At 37.7% G+C, this 22,860-nt stretch overlaps 1 protein-coding gene across 1 annotated transcript in view; it reads right to left on the minus strand.

The window, feature by feature from the left end:
• Positions 1–22,860, minus strand: part of ntsr1 (neurotensin receptor 1 (high affinity)) — a 39,395-nt gene that overhangs the window by 14,276 nt on the left and 2,259 nt on the right. Inside the window, exon 2 of the mRNA XM_053482069.1 lies at positions 8,303–8,504. Within this exon, the coding sequence (XP_053338044.1) occupies positions 8,303–8,504 (202 nt within the window). The remainder of the gene's footprint in view (positions 1–8,302; positions 8,505–22,860) is intronic.

Below are 22,860 nucleotides of genomic sequence, written 5' to 3' on the forward strand. Positions count from 1 at the left end.
CTGCCGTCACGACTGCTCCGACCACCTTTTCTTTGTTTTTGTTTTTAGCATTTTAATACCAGTCAAATGACCACAATTGAGTACATTAGTTATGAAAGAGACACCCATGTTTCTATTGGTGTACAATGTACTCACAATTCAACATTTTTAACTCCGGATCCGAGCTGGCCGAGTGAGATCCTGAGGGAGAACAAATACGACACTTTACAAAGTCACTTTTTATGCATACTTGAACACCACAGTCATCTAAAAATTCTAAATTTGTTTTTGACAAATTTCTATTTCTATTTTTTTAATTTGATATATTAATATTTTGTTTTTTTATAGATATCTTGTTTTTATTTGTAAAGTATATTTTACTTTTACTTTGTACAGTACATTGCACTAGTTAATCTTATTTTTCTAACGTATTTCTCTTATTACAGTATATTTTACTCTGTACAGCATATTTTACTAGTTAATTTTATTTTTAAAGTATTTCTTTCACTCCTATTATTTCTTATGTATAAGCTTTTACTATTTTTTCTTTTAAGGTCACTAGCAGTCGTATAAGCATTGCACTGCATATCGTACTGTGTATGACTGTGTAAGTGACAAATAAAATTTGAATTTGAACTGCGGTGTGGACAGCAGCAATCGGCTATCCACTGCTCTTCCTGTGATATCCCAGATGTGAAGACCTGAATTTTAGCGACTTGAATTTTATTACCTGAATTTTGTCGACCTGATTTTGTAAAATTGAAAAATAATGAAGATTGTATTTTAACACTTAAAAATATTTTTGAACTGCAATTTAGTAACTTGAATATTTTTGCATTTAATTTTAAATGCTTTTACTTGAAATGTGAAATCAACCACAATAAATTGCAGTGGCAAAAATTTCAAACATTGTAAATGCTCTAAGGATTTTTTTCAATTCAGATCAAATTGCAATGCAGAAAAATTCAAACATTTTTATTGCAACACGTTATTTTTAGTTCATGTAATTCAACATGCAATTTTGCTTTAAGGAATTTTGGCACTATTATACTTCCATAGCAATGTCTCCACTGCGCGCTCAACAGCTCAATTCTGCGCGTGCAGTTTGTAGTGTGTGGAAGTCTGTGATTGGCTGGTTTTGTGGTAGTTTTGTAACGCTGGACAATGTTGAACGAGGGTACAGGCAGAGTCGAGCGCACACAGAAAATAAATGTTGCATGCGCGTGCAGGCAGAGCCAAGTGCGCACAGAATCGAGAAGTCGTGCGTGCGCGGAGAACACGTTGAGCGAGCAGGGGAGACATTGCACGTGCATAGAGTGCTTTGTCTGCTCTCAAAATGGACAATGTCAAACCACGCGCTTAGAATTCTGGCAGGAATATAACGCCATACATTGGCAGAAGTAGATTATGAATGCATCTGGGAAAAACAGCAAGGAGACTGACTCTGACCATTTTAATAATTCATTGATAAAAGTAATTTCTTCATTTTTGGCTGTAGTGATAAAGTTAATTATGTCATCTCTGCAGCAGTGGATGCAACTATATTTACGTTCCATACGAATTACATTATTTGTTTTCCATTAGTTTATGTAAAAGCAAAAATTTTGCCTTCTATAATTCTCACTAAGTATACACAGACTTTAGTTCTTTTTTTGACGCTCTCATGTTCACCGAAATCAATACAAAATACTTCACCCTGTTTGCTTTTATTATTTTACAAAATCATAATGTTTGGTCATCATTCACTTAAATAAAAGTAGAGTCTTATAAAGGTTATGTAGCTTATGTAGTTTTTTTTATATAGTTTTCGTTACACATGATAAAATCTAAAGGCTCACTGTGTTAACATTTACTTTGCTTAAATTCAATGCAAATATGAAATAACTACATTTAATTTAAATTCAATTTACTACTGGGATTATGAATTCGTTTAATTATAAGGTTTCACTTGAATTTATCTGCTACCATGCAGATTATTAATCCTTGAGCGAATGAACTAAGGCTATAATCTATACGTAGTTATAGCGCCACTTAGCAGTAAAGGCAGCTAACGCACCCTTAATGCCGTCGCTGCAGGAGACACGGCAGTAAAACTATTATTCTGGTAGAGTACCACCTTTAGTTCATGCTATGTACTATATATATGATATACAGTATATGGTATTCACAGCATGAATCCATAAACTTGTGTCAGTAGCCTGGCCTGGTGGAGGTGTGGTGTAATGGTGTCGTTATCCCACTCACATTGATCACAAAGGTTTGTTGACGCTGGAGTGTCTGGATGTTTTAATTCACAGGCAGCCCTAATTAAATCTGTGTTCTCTTCTGGCTCTAACTTTTAATTATGCTGTTATAGTCAGTTCTGCTTAAAGGGGTCATCCAGTCCCATTTTTCATTAAATGTTAATATAATTCTTCAGGGTCCTAATGAAAAATTTGTAATATACTTTAATAAAAAATTCTCAATGGTTGTGTAAAAAAACACTTTTACCTGGTAAAAACTAGCTCTGTTCTCAGCAACCTGTTTCAGTACATGTCTGTTCAGTCCTTTAAATGCTTATGATCTCTGCTGAGCCCGCCCCCCCCAGTTCTGTGGGGGTATAGCCACGGGAGTGTAGTCCAGTGCGGGCAAAGCTTTGGACTGCATTACTCACAAAGCATTGCCCACAAAACAGTGCAGGCAATGCCTTGGGGGTAATGCAGTCCAAAGTGCGAAAACGCTGGAATATCTGGTACGGTGGTCTGTTTTCTTAAGTAGTTTTTGGTTTGATTTAAGTATGGAACCCACCCGGAAGTTTGTAATATCGCCTGACAACGCAGAAATTAAAAGAATGGACATGCATCGATCCGTTTGTCTTTCTCATCACTGCATGGGCATGAATTAACGAGCTGTTACTATCCATGTTCTATTTATCGTGATTATTAGAAAAGGCGATCTGCAAAGATTCATAGAAAAAGAAATTACACTCACCGAGCCTGGTAAAGATAAAGCAGGAACACGAAGCGTTAGTACAGATAAATTTTTTAGGAGCAGCTTCCTAGCAAAACCTGCTTTATATTGACCCGCGTTTATAAAGCAGTCTGGTGAAAAATGATTATCATAAACATGAACGCATTTAGGTAGATCGGCGGGGTCGTTAGCTTCAAAAACAAAATTCAGCCACTGCGTTCTCAGCTGCTCAGATGTCGGTAGTGAATGACGACTGCTGTGTTCGCTATTACACCCAACAACTGTACACCACATTTGCTTAGGCGACATTTTGCTCCAGCGTTAAAAAACAATGGCCGACAGCTTCTTCTCACTCGGGGCTGGTCTTTGCTAAAATACCAGTGTCAATTAACTATAGTAGGAGCGGCCTCTGTCGGTGTGGCGTCATATCGACAGGCATTTGAGATTGGCCTGATTTCAGGAGGGGCATTTTATTTTAATAAATGAAAAGAAAATCACTGGGTGGCTCTTTATCATTGTAGAGTGGTTGTGTACGCACTCTCCTAACACACATTTCAGTCCAAACAGCTTAAAAAAGTGCATGTAGGACCGTATGACCCCTTTAAGATCTGCACAAAAAAATCCATTCCCATGACTGCAGATCAATTCCTGCAATCTGTTATCACCCAAATGAGGATGGGTTCCGTGTTACAGTAAGTCTGGTTCCTCTTAATGTTTCCTCTATTGCCACCTCAGGTCTAATTTTAATTTACACATATTTCCTCTTGCATTTCAAACATATTTCCCTAGTTTTCTTATTGATTCTATAAATCTGCTTCGTGACAATATTCATTGTCACAAAAGGGCTACTGTATATAAATATACTGAATTGAATTGGCACACTTGAGTGTGTTAATATTAGTCAATCATTAAATGAAAACCACAGCCTGCAGTTCATGGCCACAATTTACACAGACAACATCTGTCATGGAATTAGACATTTGTAGGAACTGCATGATTTAATCATGCAAACATGTACCAGAAGAATCAAAGAAATGTTTGCCTCATATATTTATATATTTTAAGCTATCCCTTTTATGCAAAGGGATGAATGTGTTTATTATAATAATGGGGTGTACTGAGTAATGGAATGTTAATGTGGTGTACTAAGAGGCAGGAAATGCAATTGATGCCAGCTGCAAAAGAAGAAGAAAGGCGACTGGGTGACTAAAATTGAGAGAAGCAGTCTCTGAACATGTGGTGTGGTGAATAGTACAACACAGGCCAGGCACAGTAACTCTTTTAATAATTGTTTAATTGTTCTCCGACTTCGATAGTAGCTTCTAATTCTATGAAAGTAATGGTGTGTATGCTGTGTTATTAGCTACAAGACTACATGTAACATCTCTTCTGGCTACGGTGGCTAGCAAGACAGACTAGCTACTGTTAGACCACTAATTTTCATGCATTTATTTAGCACATGAATATCCCATAAGCAGCATGTGTTATTTTGTAAGGTTGGTAAATTACCTGAATTCATTTCTGTCTTATCTGCCTTCAGAACAAAAATTTAGTTTTGACATCTGTAAATATTCAGTACATTGTCTTTTGCCCGGCCTTGGCTAATCTCTAAAGGACAAGGCACAAACTCAGATCATGCAGCTTCTGGTAAATAAAAAATGACGAATGGGCAGTAATATACCCAAACCTCTGCATTCTGTCTGCAGCAGGGCTGGTCATCCCCATCTCAAGCGGTAACTGCGAGGCAGATTTTTTCAACCAAACAGAGGGTAAGTAAGTTTATTTTTGTGTATTAAATAAACAGTATTTTATATTAACTATTAAAAATCATTTAATTGTTGAAATTAAATATTAGGAATTATAATTAATTAAAACAAGTGTTTTGCATTTGTTTAAAATGTTTAAAAAAATTGTTGAGAAACAGAATGAAAGTAAAGCACCTGGCTGCAACAGAGGCATGAGCAGAGATTGAAGCTCTTTTTGGAAAAACCCAGGAACCTTTCTTTGTATACCAATCAGTGTTTGGTTTTAATTTGTCTTACTCTTCACATTTGGGTAGACAGAGTGGAGGATTAGTAGGTTGTATCTTTGAAATGTGAAATGTTATTGGTTCTGGCCTCGACTGGTGTTGGCAACTGTTTCTCTGGGGACTTGACAGTTCGATAGTTCAGGACTGGAACTTCCTACAAGTTCAATTCAGTTCAATTTTATTTATATAGCGCTTTTAACAATGGTCATTGCCTCAAAGCAGCTTCACAAAAATAAAAGAAATTCATTAAAAATTAATAATTAAAAATAATAATAATAATAATAATAATAATAAAAATTGTGTATGTGTGAGAAAAATGTGTCTAAATAATAATGAGATGAATGAATGAAACGTCTCTGATGAGCAAGCCAAGGGTGACGGCGACAGTGGCAAGGAAAAACTCCCTAAGATGGCAATAGGAAGAAACCTTGAGAGGAACCAGACTCAACATGGAACCCATCCTCATTTGGGTAATAACAGATAGAAATGATAGAACATCATGTGTGTTATGCAGCTGAAAGTACAATATAACAGAAATTCTTTAAATTAACATGAAGTCCAGTTCAGCATAGGGATGAGTCAGTAGGTGCAGAGGGCAGATGGGGTCTGGATCACTGGGAGCACAGCAGCAGGATGTGTAGCTCCAACCATAATAAGGCAGAATCCAGCTGGAGCTGGTTCTTCTCTGGATGTCTCAGGATCCTCACATCATTGGCCTTTGTCTACTGAAGCTGGTACAATCTCAAGATCTCTCAAGTCTACCTGAGCCTTCAATAACTACCTGGACTCCATATTAACATCAATTAACATCAGCTATTATAGCTGACCTGCCTGCCACCTAACACACTGTATAAATGCAGATCATTTCCTGCTTTCTGTTTCACCCAATTGAGGATGGGTTCCCTGTTGAGTCTGGTTCCTCTCAAGGTTTCTTCCTACTACCATCTCAGGGAGTATTTTCTTGCCACTGTCGCCCTCGGCTTGCTCACCAGGAACAAACTGACCATTTTGATTCATACACATTCACATTTCATACAAACTTAAATAATTCTTTTGATTGTGTAAAGCTGCTTTGCGGCAATGACAATTGCTAAAAGCGCTATACAAATAAAATTAAATTGAATTGAATTGAATTAATATAAATGTCAACTAAATCAAAATATTTTGTTAAAGGTCACAAGGGTTTGTTGTATGTAGTGGACCACTTTTGTGCTGGCAGGTAACGCGAGCCCATTCCGCGGGCCACCACGGAAAGTATATTAGGGAAACACATTATTCGTTTAAATAATCAAACATGCAAATAACTAATGCCCAGTTCCCACTTACATGATTTTTGTTATGGCAGAACTAAGGCAAAATATGCTCGTGCTACGCAAAGGCACAAAAAAGCTGATGATTCAGTATGGTTTATGGGTCCTTATGAATAGACCTAAAATAATTGAAAAAAGAACAAAAGAAATATTTTTTTTTGCCACAATCCTGGAGATTTATCATGTTAATCACCATCACTATGCTGACTCCTGGAGTATTTCATTGCACTCCCTAGCAGTTAGTACAGCTGGTAATAGCCAAGAATGGTGTGCAGTAGGTGCAGTAATGCATACTGTAGCTTGCCAAAGCTACCCATAGTGGCTACTGTACTTATGGCATAGCTTGGGTATTGGCCAGTTTAGCTGCGACTGTCTAGATTGACTATGAAAGGTCATGAATGACCAGGCCAACCAAAATATATGCTGGACCTGGTATATGCCTACAGCAGACCTACCATTCATAAAAACCATAGCTCCATCGAATGTTTCTCAAAAAATGTGACGAACAGGCTGGTAAGTTGAGCAAGTATTGGTGTCTAACTAGGCACAACACTGACAGCTTAGAAAAACAACCACAACTGAAACCTACAATACTATCAAAACCCGCCAATGTGTTCCAATAGTTTATTTATGTATATCTTCATTGTTGTGTATAGCAATAATCAATGTACAGGCTTACCCACACTGTAAATAAGGAACAATGTCATGAGCCAGCCCAATGAGGCTGGCACATCTACTGTAGGCCGTAACTCCACTTTTTCTCTGCTCTCAGCTATTTACTGCCACACACCTGAAAACTATCAGGTAATCAACCTTCAGATCTAAAAGAGCACAGAGAGCTGCATTCACTACAGCAGTATCCTTCTAGTGTGTCTTCTTTCTTGTTCTCATTCGATTTTCTTAAGCGATTAATCTCAGTGTATAGATTTTGTCTCTCACCTTTTCCTCTTGGATTATTAAGTTTCTGCATCTACCTCTGTGCATGATTTCACCTGTTTTAGGGACTGTGAACTTGTCTCGCGATTTTGAATTTGAATTCTCTTGCTGCTAATCTAATCTATCTATCTGGATAGACCCAGCTATCTAAAAGAACTAATCTGTTGGTTGAGAACAATCTAGATGCGTGTGCTCTTCCGCTCTGTCGGTTATCTTGGTTTCATGTAAGGTATTTAACTGACTCAATTAAATTTTTTAGTTCGAACATTCTTTAATCATTCATTATGTTTATTCTGTCATTGATCAAAGAGGAGGTTATGCTTAAAATGTGTAAATATTGTCTCAAACTGGAATTAATAATCTATATTTAATTTGCTGAAATATTATGAAATTAAGTAATTTTACTACATTCACTTGTTAAAAATATCTCTTTTTGCAGTGTAAAGTGCTTTTCTTCCAGAGAAAATAGGTTTTCCATTTACTTATATCTGTTTACAGGCCAATCTTGCCTGCACTGATGTGACGGTGACATTACCCATGTTTCTAACAATAACAGCCCATGAAAATAGTAACAATAATAGCCCATAATCCAAACCATTAAAGGTGTGAGAGCTTCAAAATAACTATAATGTGAACAGAAAAGGGCTGAGGCCATATACGTAAGGGTTGAAGAAGACCAGAAAAAAAGCTATTTGAGTCTCATTAATAACCAATAATTAACCAATAATCAATAATGCATACCTTTTATTTTAAGCTACGCCCTTTCAACCAATTCCTAGTTTATTGGCAGTAAAAATAATAAGATAATAACAATAATAGTAATAAAAACATTTAAATTATAACAATAATAGCAATTATTACTCATGCAATCTAACTTATTTTGCTTAATTTTTTTGCAGTTAGTTTATTGGTTAAAAATGAACTCTTTTTAAAACTGACTTGCATACATTCATAATTTAGACAGATTTTACTAAAAGCAAATTTGTAAAAAAATTCAAAACATTTGTGTAATATTAGTTGCCTCAGTTTTTTGTATGCGATACCACATAGTGTTTTATAAGCATCATGCACAATGCATAGACATTTGAGTGTTACTTACGCAACACCAAAACACCATGACGCAATGACTGGGCTCGGTTGGGCTCCACAGCAACGCTGAGCATAGTGGCATTACCCCCGACAACACAGACACGGTTGTCCTGAGCTGCCTCACGAAACATACGCAGAAGGTGACTGGCAATGACTCCGTTCAGCACTGAGATCAGACCCATGGGAACAACAAATGATAGGAATGCATTCACCTGATGGGACAGAGAAATAAATGTGATTTAATAAAGTGATATGGGTTCCTTCATTTGAGAAAGACACTTTTTTTTTTTTATATATAAGTAAGTAGTTAGGTCACACATACACATTTGTGAAAACCCTGTCCACTAGGTGTCTGGTTAAAAATAATGAGACCAAATTTGGAACTCAAGTGTAGTAGCTTAAATTGTAATAATTCAACAAATTGCTTCTGCTTGTTATAACACTTTCATAAAAACAAAGAAGCAAAAACACATATTCTGGACAAATTAATAATGTATGTGTATTAATTAGTAAGTGTTTTGTCCTCATTACTTAGGCTTTTAACTGACCAATGTTTTTTGCATATTATCATTATAAGTTACATTTGGTCTCTGTCTTATGCATTACCAGTAAGTGTAGCGGGTAACGCTTTAATTTTCTCACACCAATTTCAAACATATTACAAGATAAGATAAAGTCACTTTATGGGTGATTGTGTGTGTACAGTATGTGTGTCTGTCTGTTTGATATGCACTATAATAAACTACTAATCTGTTCAGGTTGTGTCCTTGTCCTATACTGGGAAAGGCTCTGGATCCACCAACATTTATACCTTTTACCATACTTATATATATATATATACTCAGCAAAAAAAGAAACGTCCCTTTTTCAGGACTGTGTATTTCAACAATAATGTTGTAAAAATCTCAATAGCTTTACAGATCTTAAAAGGTTTAAACAATGTTTTCCATGCATGTTCAATTAACCATAATCAATTAATTAACATGCACCTGTGGAATGGTCGTCTGCGTGAACGTGCATTAGGCATGCTGCAGGAAGGCATGAGGACTGCTGATGTGGCTAGGGCAATAAATTGCCATGTCCGCACTGTGAGACGCCTAAGACAGTGCTACAGGAAGACACGAAGGACAGCTGATCATCCTCGCAGTAGAAGACCACGTGTAACAACACCTGCACAGGATCGGTACATCCGAATATCACACCTGCGTGACAGGTACAGGATGGCCACAACAACTGCCCGAGTCACACCAGGAACACACAATCCCTCCATTAGTGCTCAGACTGTCCGCAATAGGCAGTCCATGAGGAGGAGATACACTGCAGTACTTCAAGCAGCTGGTGGCCACACCAGATACTGACTGGAACTTTTGATTTTGAGCCTCCCTTCATTCAAGGACACATTGTGAAACATTTTTAGTTTATGTCTTATGGTGTTGACTTTTTTAGTGTTCATACAAATATTTACACATTAAGTTTACTGAAAGTAAAAACAGTTGAAGGTCAGAAGAAGTTTCTTTTTTTGCTGAGTATATAGTGTATGCATGTATTTTATCTAATCCAACCACTCACATGAGGTAGTCTGTAACTCGATGCATGAAGCATAAGTATGGCATCAACCATTAATAGTGATGGTTCAGCATCACAAATTATTATTTCACTTACCATAGTATTGTAGTAAATAATATCACCATTTAAAGCCATCAAGAGAACTGAGTCCCCTTGTATTGTGAACACCAAAGCATCAGGCCATTTGTAACTATTTCCACAAGGACTTTTATTGTCACGACCCACCAAGCCACAGCTCTGCCATGATTACTGTACATGAGCACCCCTGATTACATGAGCCCACACATTCCCCACATTCCCAACCGCTCCTTATATCTCACCGCCTCACTTTCCGCTCTCCACACACCTGTGCGCTATCACTAATCATCCCCCTTACCCATTAAAACCACACTCTGAAACCAACCATGTCGCCAAATTATTGAGTGCCTTCCATAGGCCAATTTTCCAGCGTTTTTCTATGCTTTGCTTTCTCGATACTGACCTTTGTTTTCCCCGACCTCACTCTTGCGTTTTGGATTCCCATGCTCACGGACTTTGTATTATCGACCATTGGATTTGTTTGACGACTTCGAACTCAGATCATGGACTCTCTCTTGTCTTTCTGGCTCTGAACCCTGCTCGCGTTCAACCATGAATAAGCCCTGCAAAACCAGCCACCGACCTGCGTGATTTCCCCTTGCACTCGCCGGCTGTCAGTGTGGAGTTTACTCTCTTGCCCGCTCTCTGCGCTTCCGCATTCCTGCAGGATTTATGCCGCACACTAGACTCTGTCGCCGGATCACTGCACCTTCTCATTCCTGCACAAGCCGCGCTGCATACAAAGCTCTCTCGCCAACTCACTGCACTTCAGCATTTCTGCCAGACACACTTTGCACACGGAGCACTCGCCCCGGCTTTCGCATTCCAGCGCAGCTCTCTCTCTGCACACATGTTAATAAGATTCCCATGTAAATTGCCCAGTTTTAAGCTTCACTCTAAGCAGTACACAACATAATAAATTCCAAGAAGTTCCCTCCCTGCACTTGGATCTATCACGACTTGCGACCCATAAGAGTATAATCTGGCCAAAAAATGGATCCAGCAGAGGCGGCTCAACACCATTCCACAGCCTTCTCTTTCAGTACACGCCCTCCTGTGACTAGGACGAAAAGGCCCTTCCTCAATAGACTCTCGGACTCAAACAAGGATGAGCTCGCAGCCCGAGAGCTTCCATCTGGCCTGCAGGGCCTAATCGACCATGTTGTGTGCTCCTGTCCACTAAAATGTCGGGCCAATGTTCCGGGGCCAACAAAACCTGATCTTAACCTTTTCTGCCTCTCAATTTAAAATCCCACTCACTCCCTTGTCTCAATCACTCATAATTTAGGCTGTTGATGGCAGTAGACTCGCTCCTATCACACATCACACCTGCCCCGTTACCTTACAGTTTTCAGGTGATCATATTGAGACTATCACTTTTCTCACTGTCCTGAACGCTCAAGAACCCATTGTCTGGGGCCTCCCATGGCTAAGGTTGCATAACCCCCATATAGATTTGCTGAAACAAAGCATCCTGGGTTGGAGCCCCACCTACCTCTCGTCATGCTTACGCTCTGCCACCACAGGGCAAACCTTGCCCACCTTCCAAAAAGAGATCCCCAACCTGACCAAAATGCCCACCGAATACCACAATCTCCGGCAGGTCTCTACCACCTCACTGCCCCTATGCTTGCGCTATCAATTTTCTCCCTGGTGCCTCCCCTTCCAAAGGCTGACTGATCTTCCGCTGATCTTCCGATCCGCAACTCAGAGCATTAACACACTGAGCCAACACAACGCCTTTGAGGAGCTCAAGTGTCTACTTACCAGTGCACCCATCTTCATCTTCCCCGACCCCTCCCTCCAGTTTGTCCTAGAAGTAGACGCTTCTGAGACTGGTGTAAGGGCCATCCTTTCGTAAAGATCGCCTAGGGACAACAAGCTTCACCCTTGCTTCATCTTTTCCTGACAACTCACACCCCCCGAACGAAACTATGACTTTGGGGGCCGGGGACTATTAGCATTCAAACTGGCCCTCAAGGAATGGAGGCACTGGCTGGAGGGAGCAGAACACCCTTTTCTTGTATGGACAGACCACAAAAATCTAGGGTATTTAAAGACAGCCAAAAGACTTAATTCTCGCCAGGCGCGGTGGTTACTTTTCTTCTCCCGCTTCCATTTTACACTATCATACCGGCCAGGTTCAAAGAATGTCAAACCCAACGCCCTCTCCAGGCAATTCTCTACCTCCCAGCACACACCCATGATGGAAATAATTCTTTCTCCTCTATCCCTTGTGGCTACTACACGGCTGGATGTGGAAAACCTGGTTCAGCAGTCCCCTGAACAGAACCTAGTAACGTTCACCCCAGGATGCTCTTCGTCCCTGTGTCAGTGAGACCTCAAGTACTTGACTGGGCCAACAGCTCTAGATTGGCTTGTCACCCTTGGGTGAAACGCACACTTTCACTCTTGCAGCGACGGTTCTGGTGGTCTACCATGAAAGAAGACATTAAGAAGTTTGTAGCCACTTGTGACATCTGTTCAAGGAACAAAATGAATAGCCGCCCCCCTGAGGGTTTCCTAAGATCCCTCCCCAAATCAGCCCATTTTATTCCGCTACCCAAACTTCTGTCCGCCAAAGAAACTGCTAAGATTCTCATTAACCACATTTGTCCTCTTTATGGGCTTCCCTGGACATTGTTTCTGACAGAGGACCTTAATTCTCAGCTCAGTTCTGGAAGGCTTTTTGTGGCCTTATTGGTGCTACCCCCAGCCTCTCATCTGGTTTTTACCCCCAGACCAATGGACAAACTGAACGCATGAACCAGGAACTAAAGAAAGCATTAAGGTGCATAGCCTCTCGAGATGCAGCCTACTGGAGTCACTTCCTACCCTGGGTGGAATATGCCCACAACTCGCTCCCCATCTCCACAACAGGGATACCCCCATTCTCACTGCACTTCCGCATTCCTGCCAGACTCATGCTGCACAAACGGAGCTCTCGCGCTGGCTTCCACATTCTAGCGCAGCTCTCTCTCTGCACACACAGCTTCCCTACACGAACAACAAGCGCTCCAGTGCCAAGTACGTCAATAAGATTCCGGCGTCCGCCCAGCCCGTTCAAGCTTCACTCTAAGCTTCACAACATAAATTCCAAGCAGTTCCTTTCCTGCACTTGGATCCATCACGACCTGCAACGCATAACATTTATAGCTATTTCTTTTTTAGGTCCACTTTAAGAGGACTAAGTATGGCCAACTTAAAAAGAGCGTTATGCAAAAATACCCCAAAAATTTTGTTGTTTAGAGCAATCTTTATTGCATGTTTTTTTACATTTTGAATTAAGTGATGGTCTTCTAAACATTGACTAAGCCAAGCTTTTTTTCAAGGGCTTCACCAAATATTTTCTGGCTAATAGGTTTATGGACAATGCCTGGAATTAGACTCCATTTGCAGTCCTTTAGACTGAACTCCAGCATTTAAATTGTGATCCAGCTGGTGGTCAGTTGTTATACATACAAAGAAACTTGCACAGACTGAGCAAAAGAGCATGGTGCAAGCTGCCCAGGTTGCTGCTGGTGCAAAATTGTATTCTGTTTAGGAAATGTATAAGAAAACTACTATAGTTTCTGAATGTAATTGTATTAGAAAACATTTAGTTTGGACAGGAAATGTGTTATAAACACAGATAAAGATACAGATACATACAAGTGGTAAAGGTTTGCTGGTTCACCCCAACAGTGGATACCACTGGACATAATATTTGTTTTGATACAAATAAAAATAAATTAATTAAATGGGACAAAAGTCCACATTCTTTTTGCAATGCTCTTACAGCAACTTACATTACATATGTTTAAAGTCTCTGTGAAAACAGCCTGGCCAGGGTTGTGGTTGAGTAAGTTAGCCTATTTGTTTGTTTTTGTAAAATACAACCACATAAGAATGGATATTTGAAGTACTAAACTGATTCAGATGCAGAATAGACCTAAATAGTCCTATTTATACATACACACATACAATAGATACACTAATTGCCTTTAGCCTGGAATTTTTTCTCTGGAAAAATATCCATTCCATCAGGCAAATAAATAAATAAATAAAATAATAATAATAATAATTAAAAAAACTACCTTTCTATGTATTAATAATGGATATTTCTTAACTCATTTTCATTAATTTCAGCAAGCTATTTGTGATGAAGGCCAATAATTTGACCTTTCTGGAAACCAATACATATCAATGGCTAGCAGCTGAAGATAAATGAGCTGCAGGTGACAGTGAGACAATGAGACTCTAACAAGCCAATGTCCTGAAAATCATGCCTCCTTCTATTTTGAGACAAAAAAATGGGTATAATCCTAAATAATGTTAAAAGCAAAGCTAATTAATTTCAACTTATATAGAATTATTTTATGTGGTTATAAATTACATTTAATTATATTTCACTAGACTGCTGTACTCCCATAAAAAGTATATGCTTTGCAGCTCATTGTGTGCATGTTTTAATTTAAATTAAATAACTTAAAATAAATACAGGGATCACCAAACAAATAGAATTGGGGGAAAACTGGCTCATTAAAGCTACTGAAACATTTGAATGCCTTTTTATCTATTACAAAAGTACAGTTTAAGCTGTCATTCACATGGATCACATGGACCTTTATTTGAGTGCAGCGTTTTAAATATCACTTTTATATTAATATATTTAAAAACATCTTTTGTTAAATAATTGCTAATACTTTTTTTCTTTTGTTAATAAGGGAAAGTATCTCTAATTAATTAATGGCAGCAAAAAATAAAAATGTTGTGTACTTTGTATAAATAATTATACTGTACATGAATGACAAATTAAAAAAGAAAAAACAGTGACTGTTGGAGGATTTTGCTGACATGGTTTGAGTTACGGCAAACCATGACATCATTATTCTGACTGATTACCTTTATCCTTTCATAAAACATTTTTATGCTGTTGGGCAAAGTATTCACAGTATTACTGAAAACGATTGGAAATATGATATAGCCTTCACAGTCACTACCAATTCAATTATACACCTATGGGAAATTCTGGACAGAAAGCTCCACCACAAATATTAAAACACCTGCTTACTCCAAAGCAATTTGTGATTTGCCCACAGGTGCATTAAGAAAAGTCTTTATGGGTACTTGCGAACCGCTGAGGTACTGTTATTTTCTTTTTTTTTTTAAATCTCTGCGAGGCTTGGAACAAAGTTAGATATCTGCCTTTAGAATGCCTTCAGATCATCTAAAGAGCTACGTTTAATGACTTTTTATTCTTTGAATAATTTTAAAGATGATGAGGACTTTCTGTAGCAGCTATGAGATTATGGAACAGCTATTACATAACTATTTTACATAAAGGCATTCCCTACCACAGACATTTTTTTATGAATTCTAAAAGATTTTAATTTAAATATCTATTTTTTTATAGGCCCTATATATTTTATTCTTTTAAATTGGTAGTATGCAATGTTTTTGTTTTGTATTTTATCTATGGTTTAGTCTTTTAATGTTTTTTTTTTTGTATTTGACCTTTAATTTGATTAGTCATTTGTTTGTAATAGTATTTCATTTCACTTTATTTGTATTTTCACAGGTCTTGCTGTATAGCTAAAACTACCTGCTTAATTGGGTATATTTCTCTTGTGCTGCCAACAGCTTGGACCCCTATGGACATGGATTAATTGGAGATGATTATTCACCTCCTGCCTAATATATCCCACTCCTTGTCAGGTGGCATTGAGATGGGAAAATCAATGTTTTTCATGTCATTCCACATGACAGCCAAATGGAAGCCATACAGTCCTCTTTAAAAGGCTTATGCACAGATTATAGTTTATAGTGCAAAACATTTTAATATCATAAAAATGTTAGTTTTTTATTGAATTTACCATAAATTTACCATTTTATGGAATAAGCATTTTTGAGTGACTGAGCCAGTCGTGCATACTTCTGGTTGCGCATACATCCAGGTTGTGTGTGCGTGCATGTTTTTTTTTAAAGTACAGTAAGTAGTAGTTTTGGCACTGTTGGTACGAGTTATCAGCAGACAACAATGAAGCTTAAAAATCTCCGGGTGGCCAGCTATGTGATCACTATGAACTTGATAAAACACAGTGGACCAACACCAGCAGCAACTTTCCATAAAGATGCTTTGAGAGTTTTGTATAATAGTTGCACTGTATAATAGCTATAAGTGATATACTAAAGAGATACTGTAACGAGATCCCAGGTGCAGGTGGCTTAGACAAATATTATGATGTTACCAACTACAAAAAGCATATCCCTGCACACAATCTCTAAACAACTGATAAAATTTGCACACACTCCCCTGGAGAAAAGCAACCACTGTTATGGCAGTATTCTGCACGAACTAATATTCAAGTTGTCAAGCTGGAGAGTGCATGATGGTCTATTTGCATACTAATGCGGTGAGTCATTTAAAGTTTTCTCATGCTAAAGTTTTATTCTAAGTATGATATTGCATAATTAAGACATCAAGTAATTAAGACTTTAAATCTTCATTGATATAAGAGTCACAGGGAAATTTACAAACCATGGCCTGGCTTGATACAGTACATTTATCCTGAGCCTCAACTACTTTAATATATTAATTTTCATGAACTGTAAAGTTGGAATAGGAGATTACATCATAATTTACCACACTCTACTGATATTTCTAAAATGCTCGCAATGAACATAAAGTTCTTTAAAATATTTTGCAGCTGGAGCCCCCTTTAACAGCATAAATAAATACATTCCCACTATTTCCACAATAAATTACATTATGTTACATTATGGAGGGATAGAGTTTTACGTTGACAGAGCAAACTAAATACTACTAGACATTATCATCTTTGATTAAACCTATTTGGTTTGGATTAAACCTATTTATAGAAGTTTGCACTGGTTGTCCCTTTTATATTACTTCTTACTAGTACTACATATTACATAATAACCTGTTGAATAAAGTAATATGTTTTAAATGTAGTAAGCAGCCAGCACAGCAAGATACCTAAGCAAAAAAAAAAAAGACACTGTGTGTTTTGAAAAGACCTAATTAAAAGAAACCCAATAAATATTGGTAGTGCTTTTACAAGAAGAAATAATAGATTACTAGTGAAAGGGATGAAGCTGAATGTTGATTTAGCAACATTGTGGAAATGTCTAAACCTTCAAATTGCTTAAATGGCAGCTTTATATGACAAATCAATCACATACAGTTGGACCTTGAATTGGGAGTAACTTGGTCTGTGAGCATTTTGACAAGCAAAATGTTTTAAATAATTTTTTAATTGTTAAATGAGCAAGGTCTTGATATACATGTATACTGTAGTACGTACACGCCAATGGTTCTTCTCTCTCTGCTGTCTGATTGTGGGTAATCGTCTCCCAAGCTCAGACTCAGTGTGCCTGCGTCACTCGTATAGTCACCATCCGTGCGCGCGTGTACTGTTCACTATAACATTGTGACCATGTGTGTATATGCATGCACATCAGTGGCGATTTTTTTAAGACTGCAAGGGAAGCTCAGCTTCCCTATAATGTCGCAAAATTAATAGTCAAATTATGTACTATTGTATTAACATTTTATTGACAAAAAATGCGTGAGAAAACGTTTATCTCATAGACGAGTTCGTTCAGAACCAGTTAGATATAGTAGGTCGGCTGACTTGATTTTTGTCTTATACATTCCCGTAGCGTCACAGTGCATTTCCCCGTTGAAGCCCAGCGTCCATTGACTTCAATTCGGCTGCTTTGAAAGTTTTTTTTTAGTGGTTTGAAACTAGACGGTCATTGGATAAACGCTGCAATTATGTCCCGCCTATGGACGCTCAGCGTCTCTGGGGGTGAATGGAGCAGTGGGCGGGCCAGGACGCTGGGCTGCTGCATGATGATTGGAGGAGCTGTTTAAAGGGCGGAACCCCTTTTTTGATTGACAGCATGTCTTAAGTATACATCAGCGCTACAGAGATTCAAGGTCAGTCCCATTGTTAGGTTATAGTACAAACTTTTGGGTGGCTCCCGCACTTAAATCCAACTAAAAAGTACTGAAAAGAAAACAAAACTCAGGCTTTATATCCCAGCTAATATATTTTTTATATATTTGCGTACTGACTGGGCCGGCCAACACTGGCCAGTGGCCCACCGGGAAAACTCCCGGTACTCCAGATGGCCAGTCCGCCACTGCCCATGCGAATTTGCAGGTGAAGTGCTACGATGAACTGCTGCACTCTGTATTGTTTGCTGGTGATATAAACCATTTTTGTTTGTACAAATCATTCTTTAAATAATTTTAAAAAACATATTATAGCCTTCTTGACTTTGCTCAGTGTTTCAGCATTGTAAAGTTAGTTAGTTATATAATTAAAGTAGCTCGTGGAAGGGGAAACTAGCCAGAATTTACGTACAAATAACATAATGAATTTTATGATGAAGTCCTAATATGAGCTTGCCCTGTTTCAAAAGCTAGCAGCCGCCACTGATGCACATAAAGGATTTTTTATTATTTTGTGTCCAAGTGTAGTGACTGTTCTTTAGTAACTTTACTGCAACTTTACTGCAATAGTAGCTTGCGTGAAGAAAAGAAAAGGTTAAAAAAATCCTTAAAAAAAAAACAGTCTGAAAGCAGTGATTCCGTTAGTGTGTGTGTGTATGTGTGTGTGTGCATATGAGCGCACACCTGTGTATGTGTGTGTGTGTGTGTGTGTGTGAAAGTCATCCAACACAGTAGCTACCTCTTCCTTCTCTCCTCTCACTGGAAAAGTGTAGGTTAATTTGTTTTATATTTACTTAATATTTTGTATTAATTATTTTTATATAAATATTTTTGGGTTGTGGAACAAATCATTGGAGTTTCCATTATTTCTTATGGACTAAGACTAAGTACTGTTTAACTGTAGTGTGAATTTTTAGCATGTTATATAATTACGTAAACCATTTTCATAAAAAAAGGGTGTATTGCTAGGTAAGGTCCGTGGAGCTAAACTGAGCTGGTTGGGTCTTCCATCAGACCTGGCCAAAGTGAAAACTCCGCCAGGTAACATGTAGCTACTTAAATTTCACATGGTTGTCAAGAATATGATGGCCGGCATACAGCCTGTGCTCACACACTAATTAAAGCTTTTCCCTTAGACCAATCATGCACACAGCGTAACCTATGCTGCTCTACCTGCAGGAGCTGTGTGTATGAGGAAATGCAAATGCATTTTTGCAGACTGGTCACCAAGATCGACCAGTGATTCTTTGCTTACACGTCCTCCTCATGTCTTCTCAGACCGACCACACGCATTCTGATAACACTGTGCGAAGTAAAGGAAATTGCCTGCGTTGCACTTTCGCATGAGCTCCATTGTCTTGCCTCGTGGCACTTTCACTGTGTGGCTTATCACACCTGCTCGGTCCACCCCATCGCAACCCAGAGGACTCTGCATTACCAAAACCCTTGTTCTGCCAAAGAGCGTTATTCACCTAAGACTGCATATTTTTAAACTTAATAAAAATTGTGCTAGAATAAAGACTGTTCATGCTTGTAGAATCTTGTTCCCATGTTTTTTTTTTGCGTGTATCAAACCAGTTACACCACTTATTGCTATATATCACGCTGGTGGTGTGGTGGGTGTTTTCTCATGGTAAAACAATACTAACCATCAGCCCAAGTACATCATTTAACCAATTTAAGTATGGTCACTTTTTAAGGTCTGCTTTCTGTGTGTATAAGAGGGCTTTCACACTACACATGATTCTTACCATTCTCGTACACACTCCACCACTAGCCAGCTATTACAATATTTATAATGTTCTGTACCTGAGTGCACTTGCATATTGACAATTTCCCAAACAGTAGGTGGCAATATGCATAGATATCAATATAATACAATAGAAGAAGAGTACAAGGAAGAAAAACTTCCATGCTTTGCCTAATTCTATTGATATTTCAGAGAAAATGGCAACAGTGACCCTCTTGCCAGTCTTACTACTTTATCAGCTATTGCTGTCTAGTTTAGAGTATGACACCGGCGTGTGCTGTGGACATATACTGATATTGCAGGAGCCAGACGGCGTTGATGACATTGCATGTCATCTGTGTTAGGTACGGCTCGCTTTCATATTGATTTAAACCTTTCCCGAGTACAACATACCGTGCTTGAGACCACCTATTCAGGTGGACTTGAGCACAGTATACTGTTCCATACCCTGGCACAATGAGTGTTGATGTTACGCAAATATACCTGACTTGGGTACATTTGAATACAAGTGCACTTGGATTCATGTCCTATGAAAGTATCCTTATTGTTCAGCATTTTATGTTTGTATGCTCTGTTCTGCCTATGTTTCTGCCTCAAGATCATAGTTGAAGATGTTATGAATACACTTTTTTTACTTGCATCTTCCTGCAAGTGTACACAAGCTCAAAGAGAAAAAAAAAAAACCCTCAACCGATAAACTTGTACTGTACTTTACTTAATATTACATAATGGCAATTCAACGTTAGCCCATGATTGCATGACCCCTTGCCTAACTATGGATTTTGGAATAATTACGTTATGTTTGAGTTATTTATAACATCTAATGGAAAATTTGTTTAAATAATTTTGACACTTTGTATTATCAATCCTACTAAATTCTGTGGTATTTCTTACAATGTCTCAGCCAACTGTTTTAATCTGAGGTCATATGGCACAATTGACTTGTGCAATTGGTATGTTCTCAAACATATCTGTTCTCTGCTGGAGCAGGGGAGTCTTGTAGAAGTAATTCGGCCACATTCACAGTTTGCAGAGTTGCGCAGATTAAATTTTACCCCAGGTCACAACTATTTTAAGGGTCCAGGCATTAACAATACAATGGTCTATAAAGTGGAAAAGCAGCCTCTTGTAGCACTTTCTGCTTTTCATGTGGATTTAATAAAAGGAAAGAAACATTACACCAATTCCAGAATTATTACGTTTCATCTTCATGATGCTCATCAGAAATATTGGGTTTACATTTTGTCATCAGACATATGTCTCTCATCCTCACTGTCTAATGAAATGTCACCATCAATATCATCCCAGATCGCAGTGACAAATTAATGTACTGTAAGCAACTGACTGCAAAAAAATGGTTGATTTAATGACAATTTATTTTCGCAGTCATTTCTATAAATATTAGAAGGATGCCACAGACTAAGGAAATCAGTAGATGTAAGAATACTGTACATTATTGTAGTATTCAGCTGCTGAAAAACCAAACCCAGTATATCAAAGTGTATCCAACACAGGATGATTAAAAAAGTAACCAACAAGAGTGCACCTACTACGGAAATGACACCATGAGGTCATGATTAATTATTACAAATAATTATTTTCTAAATAGCTGTAAATTCATTGTATGGTGATGTAGATGTCCAGGCTAATGGACAAATCATCATCCATTTAACTTATTTCTAAATTATGTGCAGCAGTCACTTTTTCCTGATGGCAGATGCCATCTTGGCACACGCTGTTGTGAGCTGAAATTTTCATTGATGTAATCGTTATGCTTTCCATCAAAATAGTGACTAATAAGAGTGGGGGTGGGAAAAAGGTTTGGTTGCTGTAGTAATAACGATACAACAAATGATAAGCATTAAATTATGTACATGTAAATATTATTAACATCTAGAATTAATAAATAATATTACCATAAAGACTAAATATATATAATCTGTTATTTTATTATAATTCACATCCCAAATAATGACAGAAAACCTAATAAAATTGATAGATTATAATATATAAAATAAATATCCCATATAAACTCCAGGTTGTGTGTCCCCCTTAGACTGATATGGCCCTTTAAGGCTTCTCCCCATGTTTAACACCAACATCATTCACAGCATAACCTGTTGAACTCAATTGTGGACAATACATACTGACACTGTAAATTTGTTACTGTACTAAAGTATTTTTAAGTATCTATTTTTATTTTGGGGGACATTTCTGAATAAAATATCGTACTTCCAACTCCACTTTATTATGCAACAGCTGTAATTACTTTTTACTTTTGAGTGGATTAAACAATGAACAATCAGTGTAAAGTGTGCCCTTTATTTTGTCTGATGTACTTCGACTTGTTGGTGGTGTTCATGTCATGAATGCAACTTTACCTTTACAAGATCAGAACATCAGCCTGCAATTTCTCCAGAGTTTGTAGTGTTCAAAACTTTAGCAGAATGTTCTCATAGGGTAGGAAAAAAAGTATTTATTTACAAATTAAGTAACAGTTGTATAATTATTTAGATAGAGCCGACAAAAGGTAAAACCTTTGGCAGGTGTAGCGGGGTACTACTTCAACCAACTGTGCTATTTCCACAAATCCAGTTCCAGTGGCTGGTAAATTATCAATTTACAATCCAGTATCTACTGTAAGTACACTTACAATATACCAAGCAAATGAAACATTAACGTTTATTCATCAAAGAGACTTTCTGATATCTATTTGCAGTATTTAACATATTATCTGCACATTGACTATTTATAATTATATTAACTGATATCAATTTCAGACAAATTTAATGACCTTATCTTAACAGATCTGTGCGGCCAGCTGTTTAAATATGTGGATAAACACGGTGTCTAATCATGAAAACATGCTGTAAAAGCCACAAGAACATGTAAGCCATAATAAATCACTGTACTTTTATTTTTTAATTATTAAGTTCATTTGAAGATGAGCTATTTTGTCTCATGTGACCTAACATGTTTTACAGTACTCTCCATAGTTCACATCCATTGCACCTAATCAATAATGAACTCTCTCCCAATAATGACAGAAAAAGGGAATCGATTGCAATAACTAAATAAATTTGCAATATAAACTTGTGGTATATGTTATTTTGAATTGTGTTATTTTAAATTATTTTGTTGTTTGTTTTTCTCAAGCTGTCTAACTGTATCATTAGCTGTATTATTGGCTTGCAAACACACTTTTTTTTTC

This window comes from Clarias gariepinus, chromosome 22 (genome assembly GCF_024256425.1).
Source record: "Clarias gariepinus isolate MV-2021 ecotype Netherlands chromosome 22, CGAR_prim_01v2, whole genome shotgun sequence".
In the NCBI taxonomy this organism is placed as follows: Eukaryota; Metazoa; Chordata; class Actinopteri; order Siluriformes; family Clariidae; genus Clarias; species Clarias gariepinus.